Raw genomic sequence first — 17,334 nt, forward strand, 5'->3', positions numbered from 1 at the left:
AGCACTCAGTAAAGACACAGAATTCATCTTATTGCAGAAGGAATAAAATGAAATGGTGCAGTGAGGAATTGCTACTTTCTAACTGACATTCATTACCATAAATGAGGTTATAAACCAAGGTTCAAGTGCAATACATGTCACGAGCCCTGAATTAGCAAAGTCTGGGAAGCAGAAAAACATTTACTGCTTCTTAAATCTGTTCTTGATATTTTTAAAATTTATACTACCATCTTTTTCTCAATTTAAAAAAAAAATTAGGTAAAACAATAAAAAATTTAAAAATTGTAATTTTAATATAAAATATTAAAAAAAATATTTTTAAAAATAGTTAGAAACCGGGGGGTGGGGAGAGCATGGGGGTGAAGAAGTAAAATATAAAACCCTCAACATAAATAATACCAACATCCACAACTTGGTCCAAAACCAGCAAGTTAAAGCCACTCTGCCAATTGTAGCCAAGTACTTGCAATTTAGTTTTAGAATTATTATTCTTAGCTGACAAACTCACCACAACTGACTAACAGGTAATGGGAGTGCATTTATTAAAAAAAAAAATAATCAAAACCCAGCAAGTTGTCATCACCAGTTTCTGAATAATCAATTTTTTAAGAACTGGCATTCTTTAGGCAAGCCTAAAGGCATGTATTATGTTTGATCTGAATTACAGCTAACACCACTATAAAATTTTATAGCTAAATCTGCTACTGTCACCCAGGGGCAGGAAACACTAACACTGAATGCAGGTACTACTGCCAGAGCTACCCTAGGAAAATACTTGCTTCGGCTGAGTATTGCCATATCTGAGAGAAAAATATGAGAAGTGTTTTATAGATTTTTAAATAGTGACTGAATTGCTTAAATTAATTATTAAACAATGAGTATCAAGAAGAGGAATACAATAAATATTAATAATCTAGATCTATTATAACATCATTTTAGGCTCCAAATGCATGCAATCTAGAAGTTACAGAGAGTTTTGTCTTGAATTCATCAATCTGTTTCCTCCAAAAAGCCTGTCCAGATCATTTCAGCTAATCCTTCAGACACATCACTGAAACTGCAAAAACATTACTTACACAGAACAAGAAATCAGAACAATTGTTGTGTCTACCAAAAAGATGTACTTTGCACATGAGTTCATGAGAGGATCTATACAACCAAAATTCTGGACTGGAGCCTAAAAATGAGCTGTGTTATTACTTTGTTCAGAGATGGATCCTCAAAAGCAATTTCTGACTCTGATGTATGAGCTCATTAATAGAATAAGCTCATAAGGCACCTCCTCATTATCCTTTTTTCTTCCTCTGCTCTTCCTCAATGTTTTCACCAAAACTGCAATCTAGCAAAATCGAAAAATCTTGTCCCATTGATCTTCGGTTGGGTTCCCTTAGTATTCCAGACGGGGAAACAATTCACGAGTTGACATGAAAAGAAAAATTCTGCATCATTTGTTATAACTTACAAGTGGTTTCCTGTTACTACAGCAATTAAGGCATGAAAGGAGGCTGACTTGTGCAGTGCTAAATATAAACCTGGCTGTCAGCCTCTTCAGTCACATGCCCAGCAGAGGGAAAGCTGGGCAAAGCTCTGGTACAAATAGACAGAGAGGGTGACAGAAAATTTCTCTACTACACTGGAGAATGTAACTGTGCAGAATATTTGTTTGGACATAAATAGAAATAGGACAGTTTTTTTTAATATTCCCTGTAACGAGAATTACACAGCAATCATGTTGCATCACCCTCCCTGAAAAACCTTGAAGTAGCAGGAGAGTATCACCTTTATTTGAAACTTTTGTTAGATCCACTGAACAAAGGGCTTGAACAAGCTTAGCAGGAATGCAGTGTGCTCCCTGGCCAATCAATTCCATTCAGAACAAACCCCAGTAGTGACTTCAGGCTTAGTTCACTCCTGTGATCCTCTATAGTGAGTATACAATACACTTATCCTATTATCCTTTCCAAAAATGAGGCTCAGCATTCATATCCTTTTAAAGATGCTTGACAAAACAGAGAGACCTAAGGTGGAAACCCCATCTGGAAATGTAGGAGAAAACATGAAATGCAAACAGGTACCCAGAGGCTCAAATCACTGTTCTCATCATTAAGAGGGTTTTATCCTTGATCTAATCCCCATCTCCATCAGTGCCTTATAAATTTGAAGGTCAGCATTTCCACTCAAGTAGGTTCATGACAAAATAGTATTTGCAGTGGTTTGCTTAAAAAAGGTCTCAAACCACAGCTGGAAAAAAAAAGTTAGACTTAAGATGATTGCCTCGAAATTCAAGGGGGTTAATCAGCTAAAGTGATGACAACACAGAAAGGACTTGCAGCTTGTAACAGAGATGCAGCATAAGGACAGAAATAGAGTTTGAGCTGTCTCCTTTAGAGAGAAATAGAAAATATCAGAAAAACAGCTGAAGTGTTTGCATAAAAGTGCCAGGAATGTAGTCAAACTGATAGGAGAGCAAACAGGAACAATAATGAGATCGGTGTTCCAGAAGTAAATGGTTATATTATAATAAAAAAAAAAAAAAAAAAAAAAAAAAAAAAAAAAAAAAAAGGTGGTACTTGAGAGCTGCCAATTCTCTGCCTCAAAAAATGAAATACTCATCCTGCCAAGAGGAGGCTGGCTCTGCCTTGCCTCCTCACCCTCTCTATTTCAATGCTTGAGGACTGCAAGGAGTTCTTGGGAGTCAAAGGACAGACATCTCCCAGTGGCATAGCATTTTGGATCAATGAGTCTTTGCCTGGGATTATTAACAACCTCTCCACTAGATTTGGAAAAAGACCAGATGAGTCCTTCTGACTAACCGAGTGGAATTAGTGTCATCCAAATATATTCATTTTACTGTTTCAGAAGGTGAGGTTTTGGCATTTCTCTGTCAGTAAGTTTTTTTCTTGGGCCCCTCTCATTCAAGGCAGGGATTTAGCCATCATTTCATGGGTCTGCAGTTGAGCAGAGCACCAGCACAGCAAGAGTGCTGAACTGGAAACAAGACCATGGTATCTGTGCATGGTTATCACAGTGCAATACATTCCTGTAAAAGGACAAGCAAAGCAATTCTATGGGACACCACATAAGATTTGTTAACAAAAATTATCAGCACTCTGTGCACAATCAGAGATCTGATCTACTAGAGAACTTTCATCACCTTTAAATAGAGTTGTGTTAGGCAGCATTGATGTCTAAACATGAGAGCTCATGAAATATCTAGGGAGTTATATGTACAATATCCTTTATTCATTTATGTTCCCCCCAGGCCCTGCTTTAACAAGAAATCTGAAAAGCTGGCAAGAGACAAGCTTGTTTATTCCTGCTCCTCCTCTCCCTTGTGCCCTTTCCCATCCTGCACAAAGCTGTATTCCTTTCCCCAGGAAAGAAAGCCAGTGGGAAAGCGGTTTTAAGAACAGGGAGCAGCTTTGGCTTTCAAGGCCAGGTCTGATACCTGCAGCCAGCAGCAGAACACCTTACAGGAGACAGCTCAGTGACAACAGCTTGTGCAGAACACAGGGGAACCAGAACACTCCCTCTTCTGCTGCCCTGGCACAAAACTGAGAGAGTGTAATAACACAAAGGGCTTGTGCCTCAGCCACAGCTGTGCTTCCCACAGCCCCTGGCACCAGCAGTACCTGCACTCAGACAGCAACAACCCTTCCCACAGCCACCACCACCTCAGGCAGCTGCAGCAGCACAGCAGCATCAGGCAGGGGGGTGTGCTGGCTCGTAGAATATGTTTGGTGGGATTAATCTTTTCCTTTGAGAAAACTCGACTACAATCTTTACAGAGAGTTGAAGACAAACTGCTATTAAATCACATACCACTCAGTACCAGCCCTCTTGTAAGCAGAAAGTTCCGTTCCCTGCCTGAGCGCGACCTTGGAAGCAAATACAACTGCAGACATAAGCTTCTGTCTGAAATAACTTTAAATGCATGTGGAGTTTATTGCTTTTCATCTGTCTCAGATTTAATAAAGCAACCCAAAATAAGAGAGAGAGGACTGATAAACTTAATGATTGTCAAACATTTTGTTACAGATTCATACTAAGTGTAATGACATTCCTCCTAATTTTTCATTGCATAGGGGCATTAAAGACAAAACTATGAGCTGCCTTGAAGTCCTTAAGAATCTAATCATTCCTGTCAGCAAAAGGAACACCATAGGAAACCACTGACAATTTAAGTTCCAGCCATAAATTACACTCAAGTAATTTGTGCCTCTCTATATATAAATGCCTAATGAATACAGAATGCAGTAGGAATTAAGTTATTCTGAACTCTTCACCTGCTGCTAGAGGTAGTGCAGTAAATTCATCACTTTGATACCCTCTTCCCTTCCCCATATAACTTAGCAAAACTTCATTTGAGAAAATAGTCTGACTCCCCCATCTGACTCCCTGCATAGTCAAAATCAAGCTGCAATGACTGCTGTCTCTGGCAAATAGCTGAAGGAATGATTATAATATAAAAACAGATCAAATCACATGAAACTTCACCTTAAAATATTTTCTTTTAGCTTTTATTTTATAAGATTATGAAATATCTACTGGGTTGTTATGCAGCTGCATTATGTAATAATTTATTCTGCACGTGAATTTTAAGTTCTAATAAAAAACTCACTTTGTTCACAAAAATTATCTGAAATATTTTGAAAGTTTTGCAAATAAAGTTACAGAAGGAAGAAGCAGAAGACAAAGGCTACTGTGTTCTACTCTTCCTAGAAGTGAACAGTTCTGATGAAGCTCACTTTTTATTCTTTCAATCAATTGCCTTTATTCTGCAAAACAAAAAAAGGAACAGCCTTCTCCTGGTCAGTGTTTCTCCAGCCTCTGGCAAGCATGAGGCCTCTCTCAGGAGGATTCAATCGCAAGTGCTTCAGCTGCAGAGCCAATGCAAGCTTCAGTTCCTGTCACACCCCTGCAAGTGCCAGCTGTGCACACACTCCCTCGAAAGCTGCTTCAGGACCTCTGCTCTATGAAGAGCTACACATCTGGTCCATCTATTTAATCCCAATGCTTCTTCACCTTCCCAGAACGTACCCAATGCCAGTTTATGAAACACACAGTTTTGTTACTTAGGACAGTTTTTATTTTTCAACAAAAAACAAAACATATTTCCCCTTTTCTGCTGACAGGTTTTTTTAACCTGTTCTTTCGTCACAACTTCACTGTAAGCAGGCAGCAGAATCCTGAGTGTTGAAATTACACCCTTCACCTCCAGTTCTCCTAATCAGCTTGAGAATTAGTGAAGTACAAATACAAATCCTCAGCTCAGAGTTTTCTGCATACAGAAGCCTGTTTTGTTTTCCACAGGAAAGGAAATATGGAATCTAATGTATTTAACACTTCTCCCCATAGCAATGGAAAGCATGCTGTGGCACTGCCCACCTCAGTGACATACTGCAATGCCACTGTTTACTGGAGATTTTAATGAAATATGCAACCCTGTAGCTTTTCACGCTGTGCAATGGAGACTGATCACAGTATGCCTCCAGCATCCTTCCCTCCCTCATTCTCTTCTCCCTCTGCTTCTCCAAAATATGTGCAATGTTTACACAGCCCCTTTTCCAGCAGCAAAGAAGGGGATGGATTCAGGCTGAGGTTGCTTTTTGCAGTGCTGAAGCAAAGTACTGTGTGATGTGGGGGGCAGCCACTCAGACTACCATGACTAATCCTGAATAGACAGCCAGAGGAAGGGAGAGGAGAGACAGCTCCCTTCCTAGGCACGAGACAAATGTTACAAAAATATAATTGCAAGTAGTTGCCAAAACTGCAAAGATAACCTGGGAGATGAAACCAGTATTGCTCACTAGTGCAAGTCATGCGTGCTGTTAGCGACACAGAGATCCCAGAACAGACTCCTGCCTGAGGCACAAAAACCCTCCTGGCCCTTCCCATGAGAAAACAGAAAGGCAGAACCTTAGGTCAAATACAAAACTGCACCCTGAACTGATCTGAAGTCACGTTGTTACTGCAAGGGTGATTTGATACTTTTCCTCCTGTTTCTAAATTCCCTCCTGATCACATATTTGGGACTTCTCCTTTATTCTGGCACTTGTTCTCAGTCAGGTACACAGCCAGGCCCAGAGAAGACCTCCAGAGGGACCATGGGAAGCAGAATTGAGACTTTCATACCCAGAGGTTTTTTGGGACAGGGAAAGAACACTCTTTACAACAACACAGGTGAAGCCAGCAGTAAATCCACACCCATATGGCCAAGTCACATCTACTACACATCACCTCATCCACAGCTCATCCAGGCCTGCTCTTACCCACTGTGGGAAACCCAGAGAATGCTTTTTCTCTATGGCTGGGAAAAGTAATTAAAGTGAGCTTTTTTTTTAAACTGAGCTTTTAACACAGGATCAGACATAAATCACAGTAAAATTCAGCCATAGTAATATGCAACTGCAAAAACTGATGTAAGCATGGAAAAGAGGTAGACACAATAGGTTCCTGAGATGTAATCCAACAGTGAAAACTTTACAAATCCAGACTTTTTTTTTTCTTTTTGTAAACCAGATCCAATAAAAAAGTAAAAAACTTATAAAAGGTCACATATAATTCCCAGTAAGAACAGTCTTTTTCAGCCTGGGCCATTTGTGATTTATCAGAACTCAACTGCACATTGGCTTATTTCTTCTGTTCAGGGAAAGGGACACTGAATCAGAAGAAGTCTGTTGAATATTTGCAAGAGGAAAAGGTCACCAGGCTGATTATTTGTAACAGGACTGTCACTTTTGCCGCTACCTATTTACTTGATTTACTTTACTCCATAAAATAATATAAATAGATAATGAAATTGTGGAAGGAGTGGTGGATTTCAAGCTGTTCTCCCATCTCTTCTTTATGGTGAAAACCTTTATCAGACAATATGGCTGGAAATTGTTAAATCTCATTAGTGAGCAAAACAGTTAATTTTACATTTGTAACATCAAAGCTTTACTTGCACTTTGTGAAAATCAGCCTGTTACCAGAACTGAAGCAAAGAAACAACTGGATCAAGAGGTTATCTGTAATCTGAAAATACAAGCTGATGGTATTTGAAAGGGCAGCTGGCTAAAGAAATTGGTTTGTTCCATGCACATTTTTCTCCAGTCTTCCACAAAATTAAATAAAGCAAAAAACCACAGTTTCTCCCAATTCAGATTATTATGAAAGATGGAATAATATCCTCATGGAGACTGATGATTCATACCCTTAGTGTAAGATAAGTTACAGCAAACTGGCCAGCACTAAGGGATAGATCACTGCACAAAATCAAACGCTATCAAGTGCAAATAATTTAAAAAGTTACAAATAACCAGTACAATAACCAGAAACTGATAATGTCTAAAAGAAAAATGTAGCAGGTCAAAGTGCAGCAATTGTTGGCTCCCAGTAAGCATTTGGACCTGAGCTTTGTGGCAATACAAGTTTACATACGACAACACAACCCAAAGCAGAGACAGCTGTCCATGGCACAGACAAGAATCACACACCAGGGACCTTCTCCTAACCCTCCCCCAAGGCTTCTAAGAATGTTTTGGGAAGCCCAGACAACAGCTCCCACACTATCTCCAAGAAGTGAGCTTCAGGAACCTAAGGCCAGGCCACTCTGGACACTGTATTTGGCTCCTCTCAGTTTAAGTTGGTCTCACTGTAGAAATCTTTTCATCTCAAACTTTTCCATTTTTCCTGAAATTAGAAACATTTTTCAAAGCTGTGCCCTTCCCCCAGGTCATGCAGGAGCCTTTCACCAGGATCACTGCCAAACAGTAAGGCATGTTTTAATTCTGGAAATGCCTAAAAGCCATGAAGTATTTTAACAGCATTAAGGAAAGGTTTTATCCCTACACACAAGCAGTAGGAGATAATAAAACAAACCACCTTCTTCTTATGGCTGCTTTAAGGACAGTTAATAGAGATAGGAGAGTTAATACAGAATATGATCCATCTCAAAATACAGGGTCTTAAATATGTTGCTATTTCCCTTTTCTATTATCTAAAGAAAATAATGTGATTTTAAAAAAATTACCTGTTAATATTTGCCAAAAGTATCTCAGTCTAAATAAAATTGAATAAGAACTCAAAAGATACCCAAAAATGAATGAATATTATGAGCCCACACATACAAAATGAAACTGGCAACTGATGCAGGAGAGAAGTATAGCAAGTATCACTATGTATTATGGCTGCTAGGGAAGGTATTTTATTAACAATTAGCATATAAATAGCTAAGAATCCTAAGTAAATGAACACTGGAAAAAAAACAGCTATGGTTTTATATTCCATAGTTTTGAATGAAACATGCACTCTGCTGGGTTGAAAAAAGTATTTTGTGGGCTTTGCCTTAAAATACTCCCCATGTTTCAGAGGAACCATGTGTTCAGGCATGAGTTAGTCACATCCCAAAAATTCTATGTTCATTCACTGTTAAAGGAAGTTCTCACACACAGCAACAAAACAGAAACAAAAAGGCATGCTTTCAGAATATCCGAAATATCACTGTGCTAATTTAAGGATAAAGTAGAAGGGAGGCACAAGGCAGCTCACGTATTCATGTCCAACTTTCCCCAAAATGAGACATTTTTGTAAAAAAATCTCAACAACAGCACAGGCACCCAAGACAGCTTCTTTAAGTACTCTGCTTGCATGATATATTTATTTTTCCATTTACTTGTTGTTTTTAGAAAGGATTTTTTTCTGGAGACAACAGATGCCTCTGTAGTTTCATATTTGGATTGATTAAATAATAAATGAGGCTGACTAAAGCTAAGAGCTTTCAGTTGAATGAGTCAGCTTTAAATAATTTCTTTCTTAGAGAAACGGCAGACTTCCTTTTCTTTTAATTGAGGTTACACACTAGAACCTCTGTGTTCACAGAATAAACATTATCTATTTCATTCGTGCCTGTTCTAGGGAGATCTAAATGTTTTGAATCTATCACTCTCAAGGGTTTAAGTTGCACTCTAAGTAAAAGCTGTATTTCAAGTGATCTTCGTAAAAAGCCCTGAATCAAAAGCAGCTTTTGTACTGGACAGGAGAGTTATTGGGAGACAGAGATTCCTTTTAGCTCTAAAATGTACTGTTTTACAAAAGACACAGCTGAAGAACAATGGCTTAAGAATCAGATTTTTTTTCTGATTCATTATATAAAAGATATTTGTGCATGATACATATTTTGTATTTATCAGGGGCTGAAACATATGCAAAAGAAAAAACAAATTTTAATTGGAGCAATCTTTTATTTTAATTGAAGCAATCTTATTTTACCTTTGGCAGGAAAGGGCAAAGGCAGCTAACTAAATAAATTTTTTTAGTAATCGTATCATTCCTGCATTATATTTGGACCTCATAATTTAATGCACATCACTTTCCAAGAAAAAAGCATAAGGTAGCTGATACTGACCTGCTTCAAAAAAATGAAGCTGCTGCATCATCTGAAATCTCTGGTCAAGTATTAACTTGACCAAGTATTAACTGCTGCACTATACTAGAGTATAGTGCAGCAGTTTCAAAAGACCTGTGCTTGCAACATCTTGGTCAAATTAAGCGTAAGTACCTGAAGATGAGAATTGCTGAAATTCTTGAGACTGAAGGCTTTATATGAACACGAACAAAAACTGTGTACTTCTATTTCTTGCAGCAATACATGCCAAATGCATCAAAACAAGCATGCAGGAAGTCTGTCAAACTAGCAGCCTGCTGGCCTTATGCAATGCACATGTCAGCAAACACACTTTTCCATTTAGGTTTTTTCTACTGTACCAAATTCACTGGTCGTCTCTGGTGACTCTACCTCCTCTGCTGGCTTCTCCAGTGGTACCAGTGGTTTAGGATACCTTAATGCTACAACGAGTTTTCAAAAGCAAAACAGCAATCAGTCATTATTTAAAATCTTCCAATCAATACTGGAGCATCCACCAGCAAGAAAAGATCCTTTAGAAATATTAAGACTGGATTTCTGTGGGTTTTACACCAATTCCACTTGATTGTTTGCAGGGTTTTCTCTGCAAAAAAAGTAAGAGAATGTTTCTGCATTTAAGCAGACTAGAACCTGCTTTAAGTTATGAGCAAGTAAAATTTCAGAATATGGAAGAAAACCAAACTACAACAGAAAAATCATGAACTTCAGAAAACATTACCTTGCTGCAGGTAGTTAAAAGGTAGACAGTTACAGTTGACATTTTCAGAGAGCAGTTTCAGAATAGTTTTACCATGAGCGACCATGCACCAATTTTCTTGTTTATGACATTAAAACTTCAGCCCCTAAATTACCTAACAGTCTGGGTTTGAAGGGATTTAATGATCATCTAGTTCCAACCCCATGGGACACCTTCCACTAGACCCAGTTGCTTCAAGCCCCATCTAACCTGCACTTGTAGGAAAGGGGCACTCACAGCTTCTTTGGACAGCTTATGCCAGTGTCTCACCACCCCCACAGTAAAGAATTTCTTCCTAACTGGAGAAAAGCTCTCCAGGCTGAACAGCCCAAACTTACTCAGCCCAGAGAAGCAGAGGGGCAGACACTGATCTCTTGTCTGTGGCAGACTCAAGGGAAAGGCCTGAAGTTGTGTCAGCAAAGGTTGAAGTTGGGTATTAGGAAAAAGTTTCACACCCAGAGGGTGGTTGGGCACTGGAACAGACTCTCTGGGGAAGTGGTCACAGCATCAATCCTCAAGAGCTCAAGAAGAGTTTGGGCAATGCTCTCAGGCACATGGTATGATCCTCGGGGGTGTGCTGTGCAAGACCAGGACCTGGACTTGATGAATCTTATGGGTTCCTTTAAACTCAGGATAGTCTATGATTCTGTGATTCATGAGGTTCAGATGTTAATGAAAATGATCAATAGAGCCTCAGTAGCACTTTTCCTTCTGCACTCTGCCTTCATGAGAGAGCGCCAAGACTCTGGGCAGGAGGTGGGGGGTATATTAAAAAAAAAAGTTTCAAAAGCAAAATGTAGCTCATCCTTCCATCTGAAACACAGTGTTTCTTTCACCACCTGGTATTTTTGACACAGCAGTGAGATTGGTAATAGTTCTGGCATAGACTGCAATGGTCCGAGAGCATAAAGGAACTCACAAAGGCAGGCTGGTAAGGGTTTGTCATTTTACCACCTTGACAGGGCACTTCAAACTTGTGAATTAGACACTCACCAGCAGTCTGCCAGAAGACCTTTTCCTAGAATAGCAATCAAACACTAGAGTTAAAAAAATGTATTGACCTAGGTCACAGCAAGGGAGAGAGAAGTAGATGACACTGCTCCACACACAGCATGGCATTCACCTGCATGTGCTGGGTCTGTGAAGGAGAGAGGAAGAGAGAACTGTCCCCACCAGGTGCCACGGTGCCTGTCAAAGCTCAACAGCATGAACAGTTCCTGTTCTCCCAGTTCAGGAGGCTGAGGGCAGTGCTTACCACAAACCTCACACCTGCACTGTGAAATCACTCTTCAAACAAGACAAGTACTTCCAGAAGGATGGAATTATGCTTTGTTGTGTTAGCAGAGATTCAGTTCTAACAAAAAGAGGTGCTAAAATCCAAGCAGTCCTAAACCACCATGGCAGTGGTGAACAAACCAAACCAGTTTGCTCATATCAGCAAGAAGCATCTGACTCATTAAACAAAAGGGAATCTTTTTCACAGACTTGTTTAGAGTGTCTAAAAACCTCAGTGAAATCCACTCATCTGATGACACTGCATCTTTTGAATTAACTTTTCTTTGTAAAGCTGTGGAACTAGAGGCACATAGGCTCAAACACTCCCTAAGCTATTCTAGTAAACTGGGGAGCTCATAAATTTAACACCAGAACATAAGCCAGTGAGGTTTCTTCTGACACCAAATGAGATTTCACCCAACAATAGCTAAAGCCTTGTGAATTCCCTGAGATTCTGCACCAGCTGTCAGCCCAACTGAATGCAAGGAGGTGGAGCCCTTTACCTGCACACTACAGTTTTGGTTTTTTTAAAACAAAAACAAGATAAAGTCACTACTACATATGAACAGTTTTCTATCAGAATGCCCCGTTTGGGTCATATTATTTATGTATCTCAGATTATCATGAATGGTATGACATCCCAGTGCCTTCAAACAGAATCTAGCTAGAAACTGCATTCTCCAAAACTTGCAAATTAAATTACAAAGCCAGTCAAGACTCACTGCTATGGTGTTTTTGCATGTTTTCCAGGTAATACACAACCTCACCAGGCAGAGGGAGAAGAAAATCTACTTCAAAAGACCTTTCATTTAGTGATCATTTCACAAAAGTCTTCTTCCACTTAAAATATAAAATGCAGCTGGGTGCTTTAAAGGAATTGTGATCAATGTACACACATTATATACTAAAACCATCTATTTTACGTATCATATATGCACATACATATGTATTTTATGTGTATGCATAGAAAGATAGGAAAACAGGAATTGTTTTCCCATCTTTGCAACAAAAGATGGGAAAATAAAGGATTCTCTCACTGTCAAGACTGAGATTTCTTAGAGGCCCTAGATAATCACTATGTTAATAATATTAATGAAAAGTAGTTAGATCTGGGCTCAAGAATATTGCAAAGCAGCCCATAAAAGACCAACAGTACCCTAGGAAGCAATAAAGACACAGCAAAATTGCCAAGTTTAGTATTTCTTACTTAAAGTCAAACCCTTTAATATTTTCCCCCCTCATTACCAGGCTTGCTGCACTGCTTATAAGTGCATCTTTCATGAATCATCTCATATCATACACTGGAAACTAAAGGTAGAAACTCTAAATATAAGCTCCTTAAGAAAGAAGTTCCATCTTCTTCCTAGTGCCACTTTTGTCAATGGACTATTGCTATAGAAGGTCAGAAGCATTAAATCATTCTGCATATTTTCTGAAAGATTTTACACTTTCATCTCCATCATGCAAGAAAGAAACAAGAGAAATATGATTATCTGAAGCCTTGTTTACAGGGCACCACTTCTAGAAAAAGAAAGCAGGACTATTATATTTGAAATCAACCAGCCTACTTGCTACTTCAGCGCTCCTGTAACCATGAAAATAGAAATATACAAATTACTTGTATTCGATTCCACATGTATCGTCGCTATCTAGTGTGGCTGTGTGCGACTGACATGCTTACAAGAAACACAAGCTAAAATTTAAAAACTTTGTTTCAAAGCTCTTCCTGGGAAAATGGGACACTATTCATCTTTCCAAGGGAAAAAAAAAAAAAAATACTTAAAGACTTCAATGCAGAAGGAAAACTAAATCCAGATGAGAAAGGATTTGCAGCTGCCTTCAGGAAGAACAGCTCAGTGATGTTTTGACTAAATTTTAAGATAGTAAGATACAGATTATAGTCTAAATCAAGACAGTTTTCAAAATATTTTCTGAGAACTATTCTATCAAGATTCAGTTTCACAGTCTTCCCCCCAGCTTCTACTATGCAAAACGCATCTAAACTCAGGCTTTCAGCTCTCAGCCATCACATTCTCACAGACAGAGTTCTAGTCTTCTGAAGCACTACAACAAACAGCAGAATTTCAGTCAGTGTTTATTCATAAGCTAGGCTGCTTAACCGACCTCCTGTGCCCGGTATCTGGCTTATCCATGAACCTGCAGGTAATACAGGTGACAAGGTGATGGCCAGCAGGAACATACTCACAAACCTCTCCCCACCTACAGTTTTCGTGACTACAGCACAAACAGATGTTTTAAGTTTCAAAAATTCTTCAGAGACTCACCTAACTTACAGGTAACAGCTACAGCTCACCTACCTGAGGACCGTCCTTCAGCGTAGCAGCCGCAGCAAAGGATGGGTTTCCCCGCAGCCTCTGCCATTAGCGGAGGCCACAGACAGTGTGTCCTGTCATATTTCGTGCTAGGGCAATTAGCTGGTGGAACTGCATCCTTCTGGTGGTAGGCCTGGGAATGGGCTGAGGAACTTGCCCCATTTGGTTCTTGATGTGCCCAGGTCTCCCCATATTGCTGACAGCCTCCCCTAGCTGATATGGGGTCTGTTAGGGCACAGAAGAGGTAGTGAAGGAAGAAGGTCAAAACTTAACCCAATAAGGACTGTGTTAAGAGGGGTATGGACTAACACCTCCCTTTCCATAAAGAATTATGAAAAGATCACAGGTACAAAACAAGCTTAAGCACAGCAGCAAAACTGCACAGGCATTTTCATGATCAAGGAGAGACTGATTTTTCAGATTCAAACAGAACATGGAAATTTACACAAGCAGTAAAGAAGAGAATTTGAAGGCTGCGTTTGGATCACTTTCATTGGAAATCAACACAAAACTACAACCGGGGACCTCAGCTAAAGAATCAGCTGCTGGGAGCTACAGCATGCTGCCAGCGAATAAGAGGATTGATAAGAAACCCAACATCTCTAAAACAGTTTTGTCTTGACCGAACTCACGATTTGTATAGATCAAAAGTGACACAAGTCAATCGGAGAAAGTACCTGGAAAGCAAGGCACAAATAGCTCTCCCCTCATCTGCTACTCACAACCTGCGTACCTATTCAGGTCATTGCTACACAGTCACCATTTCAACAGCAGGAAAGAGCAACCACACAAAATATTTCTAAATATAATAAAGCATTTTAAATACAGAATACAAACATCTAGCTCAGAAAAGTCTCTCATTTTCTTTCAAGTGTAGCCCTTCTATCCACCTTGTCGTCTTCTGGCACTCCACAGTGTTAAGAGTGATGATACATATCCAACACCTCTCTGCCCTTCTTCACACAAAATCTGAATTCTTTCAATACCAATCCTCTACAGAAAACAGCTATGGGTAATAAATTCGAGATAGGGTTTTTCTCCAATTTCTATTTAACAGACTTACTAGAAGCCCTTTTCAGTTATGATTTTTCTTTTTTCATAACACATGAAGAAACAGAATTTCTTGTAGGTAAAAGCTGACAGCTGTTACCATGCTCCAGTCTGATAAAAACATCCCATGAATAGAGCTGGCTAATGGAAAGGGTTATCTACAAAAAAAAGTCTTATCAAGCTAGGTGGGCAGATCAAGAATCTGACTCCAAGGATGAGGTCCGATGGCACTACAACACTTTATGCAGCCCTTACCTATGAGGCTACTAAGCCCACAGCTGAGATTTTGCTGAAATAATCTCTCCAGCAAGATTAACGATTACAGTTTCAGGCACAAATGAATTGCAATTTCCACTAGTGGAATAAACTTAAAACCAACTAATAATCTCCCATGCAGTAAAATGTCTAAATGCAAACTTAATGTCTAAATGCTTTTGTTACTTTGCTTCTAAATCCTGAATCATCAGAAAGTCACAGCATTTTACACAACAGACTTTCACATTACAACTAACAGCATCTGAGCAACAAGATATTAAATACGACCATCTGTTGATTTATATCTGTATAAAAGTTGAGATGCTATACTGAAATTTTGAAGTCTTATTTTGATATCCACCACACAATCCTCCAGGTACACAGTTCCATTGTTTAACCTGAGCAATAACTGATGAAACTCACACAAAAACCTCATGGCAAGAACCCTTCAGATGCTGAGAAGGAATTATTTGGGAAGAGTATTAGTTGTTAGTATTCAAAAGTTACTGTCAACTTACAGTTCAAAGCATTCTACCCTCTGCGTTGTAAAACAAATAAAACTGATTCAACTGTCTGCAAAACAGAAGTGCTGCTGCTCCCAAAATGAGGTGTTTAAATGAACTACTCTCACTCTGACTAGAAACACTAGTGCTGCTCATATGCAAGTGTGCTACAAACAAAATCAAAGGGATACCTGAAAGGGTTCTGTCTCTTCACAAAAGCCTTTTACGGGTGACCCTCAGATCTGGTCTCTGCCACCCTATTTTTTTTTTCCAGACATCTACAGAGGAGCCACAAGACACAGAAATGCCCTTTCCAAGGGCACGCTACTATCAAAGTCACAGAGGCCTAGATCAAATGCACACTGATCTCTTAAGTACCCGCTATCATCTTCGCTGCAATAGGGATTGTAAATTACAACTGAGGATCAGAACTAGAAGTAAGGAGGCTGTAATTAAGAGGATTTGGTTTTGTCAGCTTTTGATTTGTTTAAGGAACAGCATGAAGTTGGCAAGAACAGTTGGATCAGACTAGAAGGGTCACTGTGAATTACTTTAATTGGCGTTGCATAGCTTTTTGTTCAGAGATACATCTGTAAACCTTCCCAGCACATACACATCTTCCCGAATGAGAACCGACACTTCCAAGAAGCAGCGCCGGCAGGGCTCCGTGCGGGGAAGTGTAACTCATGAATGAGCTCCCAGCGCAGCAGCAGCCCGGCGTCTCTTAAGAGGTCTGAAATCAATTTACTGCTGCCCTGGTGTCAGGCGGATTTTATGAGACACACTTTCCTACTCCCATTCCGAAAAATGGCCACCCGTGGCTCTCTGACACACCCGGCGAGATGACAGACCCACCGAGGATTTGCCACACTGGGCAAATTTAAGTTCCAAAGGTGCTGCGGATGCTTCTGGAAAGTAAATTTCAGGTCGTGTATCTCATTTATACCAATTAGGCAAACACACAGGGGCGAGCGCTTCTCCATGCCTCCTCCTGCTGGAGTTTCCTAATCGCCCGAAGGAGTCGCTTGGCCGAGGGCGGGAGGACCCCCAAACTTCAGAGGCTCAGCCCCCGCTCCGGCCCGGCCCTCCCACCCCCAGCCGGGCTCGGGGTGGGTCGCGGCTCACCTTGGGCGATGGCGATGGACTCGAAGCGGTGGAGCTCCCGCAGCAGGCAGCTCCGCTCGGTGGAGTGCAGGCTATAGATGAAGTCGCGGGCCCCCTGCGCTGTGTTCAGCGCCTCCATCGGCTCCTTCCTGGGGTGGGTGCCGAGCGCCCGCGACCCCCGCGGGAGGAGCAGCCCCTCGGCGCCGCCCCGCAGGCTGCCCGGGCGGCGGCGGCAGCAGCACCGCGGGCCCCGCAGCGAGCCCAGGCAGGACGAGGGGACGGCGGCGGGGCCCCCCGGCCGCCCCAGCAGCAGCGCCGCCCGGCCGAGCCACGCCGACATGGAGCCGGGGAAGGGCGCGGCGCTCGGGCCGCCAGAACCGCCCGCGGCCGAGTCGCCCGGGCCGCGCTCCCGCGGCTGCTCCGCCGGTGGGGCCGGGCGGTCCGCGCCAGGCACCGCCCCGCCGAGCTCCCGCCAGCAGCGGCAGCGGCAGCGGCGGCGGCGCCAGCGCCGCCCCGCCCCGGACCGGCCCCAGCCCCAGCCCCGCTCCGCTCCGCTCGGGGAGCCTCGGCCGCAGGGAGGGGCCCGAGGGGCGGCCCCGCGCAGGCGCCCGCCCGGCCGCTCTGAGGGGAGCGGGCCGGCAGCACCCGCCGACCTCCGGGCGCCGGCCC

The 17,334-nt window shown here is 41.4% G+C and overlaps 1 protein-coding gene across 2 annotated transcripts in view; it reads right to left on the reverse strand.

Annotated features, from left to right (window-relative positions):
- Positions 1–17,117, reverse strand: part of TMEM65 (transmembrane protein 65) — a 30,880-nt gene extending 13,763 nt beyond the window's left edge. Inside the window, exons 1-2 of one of the 2 annotated variants that reach the window (XM_053953356.1) lie at positions 16,687–17,117; positions 13,739–13,978 (exon numbers count right to left, since the gene is read on the reverse strand). In XM_053953356.1, coding sequence (XP_053809331.1) covers positions 13,739–13,978; positions 16,687–17,005 — 559 coding nt within the window. In that variant the 5' untranslated portion in view covers positions 17,006–17,117. The remainder of the gene's footprint in view (positions 1–13,738; positions 13,979–16,686) is intronic. The other variant, XM_053953366.1, reaches the window with a different exon arrangement.
- Between the last annotated feature and the right edge of the window lie 217 nt (positions 17,118–17,334).

This window comes from Vidua chalybeata, chromosome 1 (assembly GCF_026979565.1).
Source record: "Vidua chalybeata isolate OUT-0048 chromosome 1, bVidCha1 merged haplotype, whole genome shotgun sequence".
NCBI classification, from domain to species: domain Eukaryota; kingdom Metazoa; phylum Chordata; class Aves; order Passeriformes; family Viduidae; genus Vidua; species Vidua chalybeata.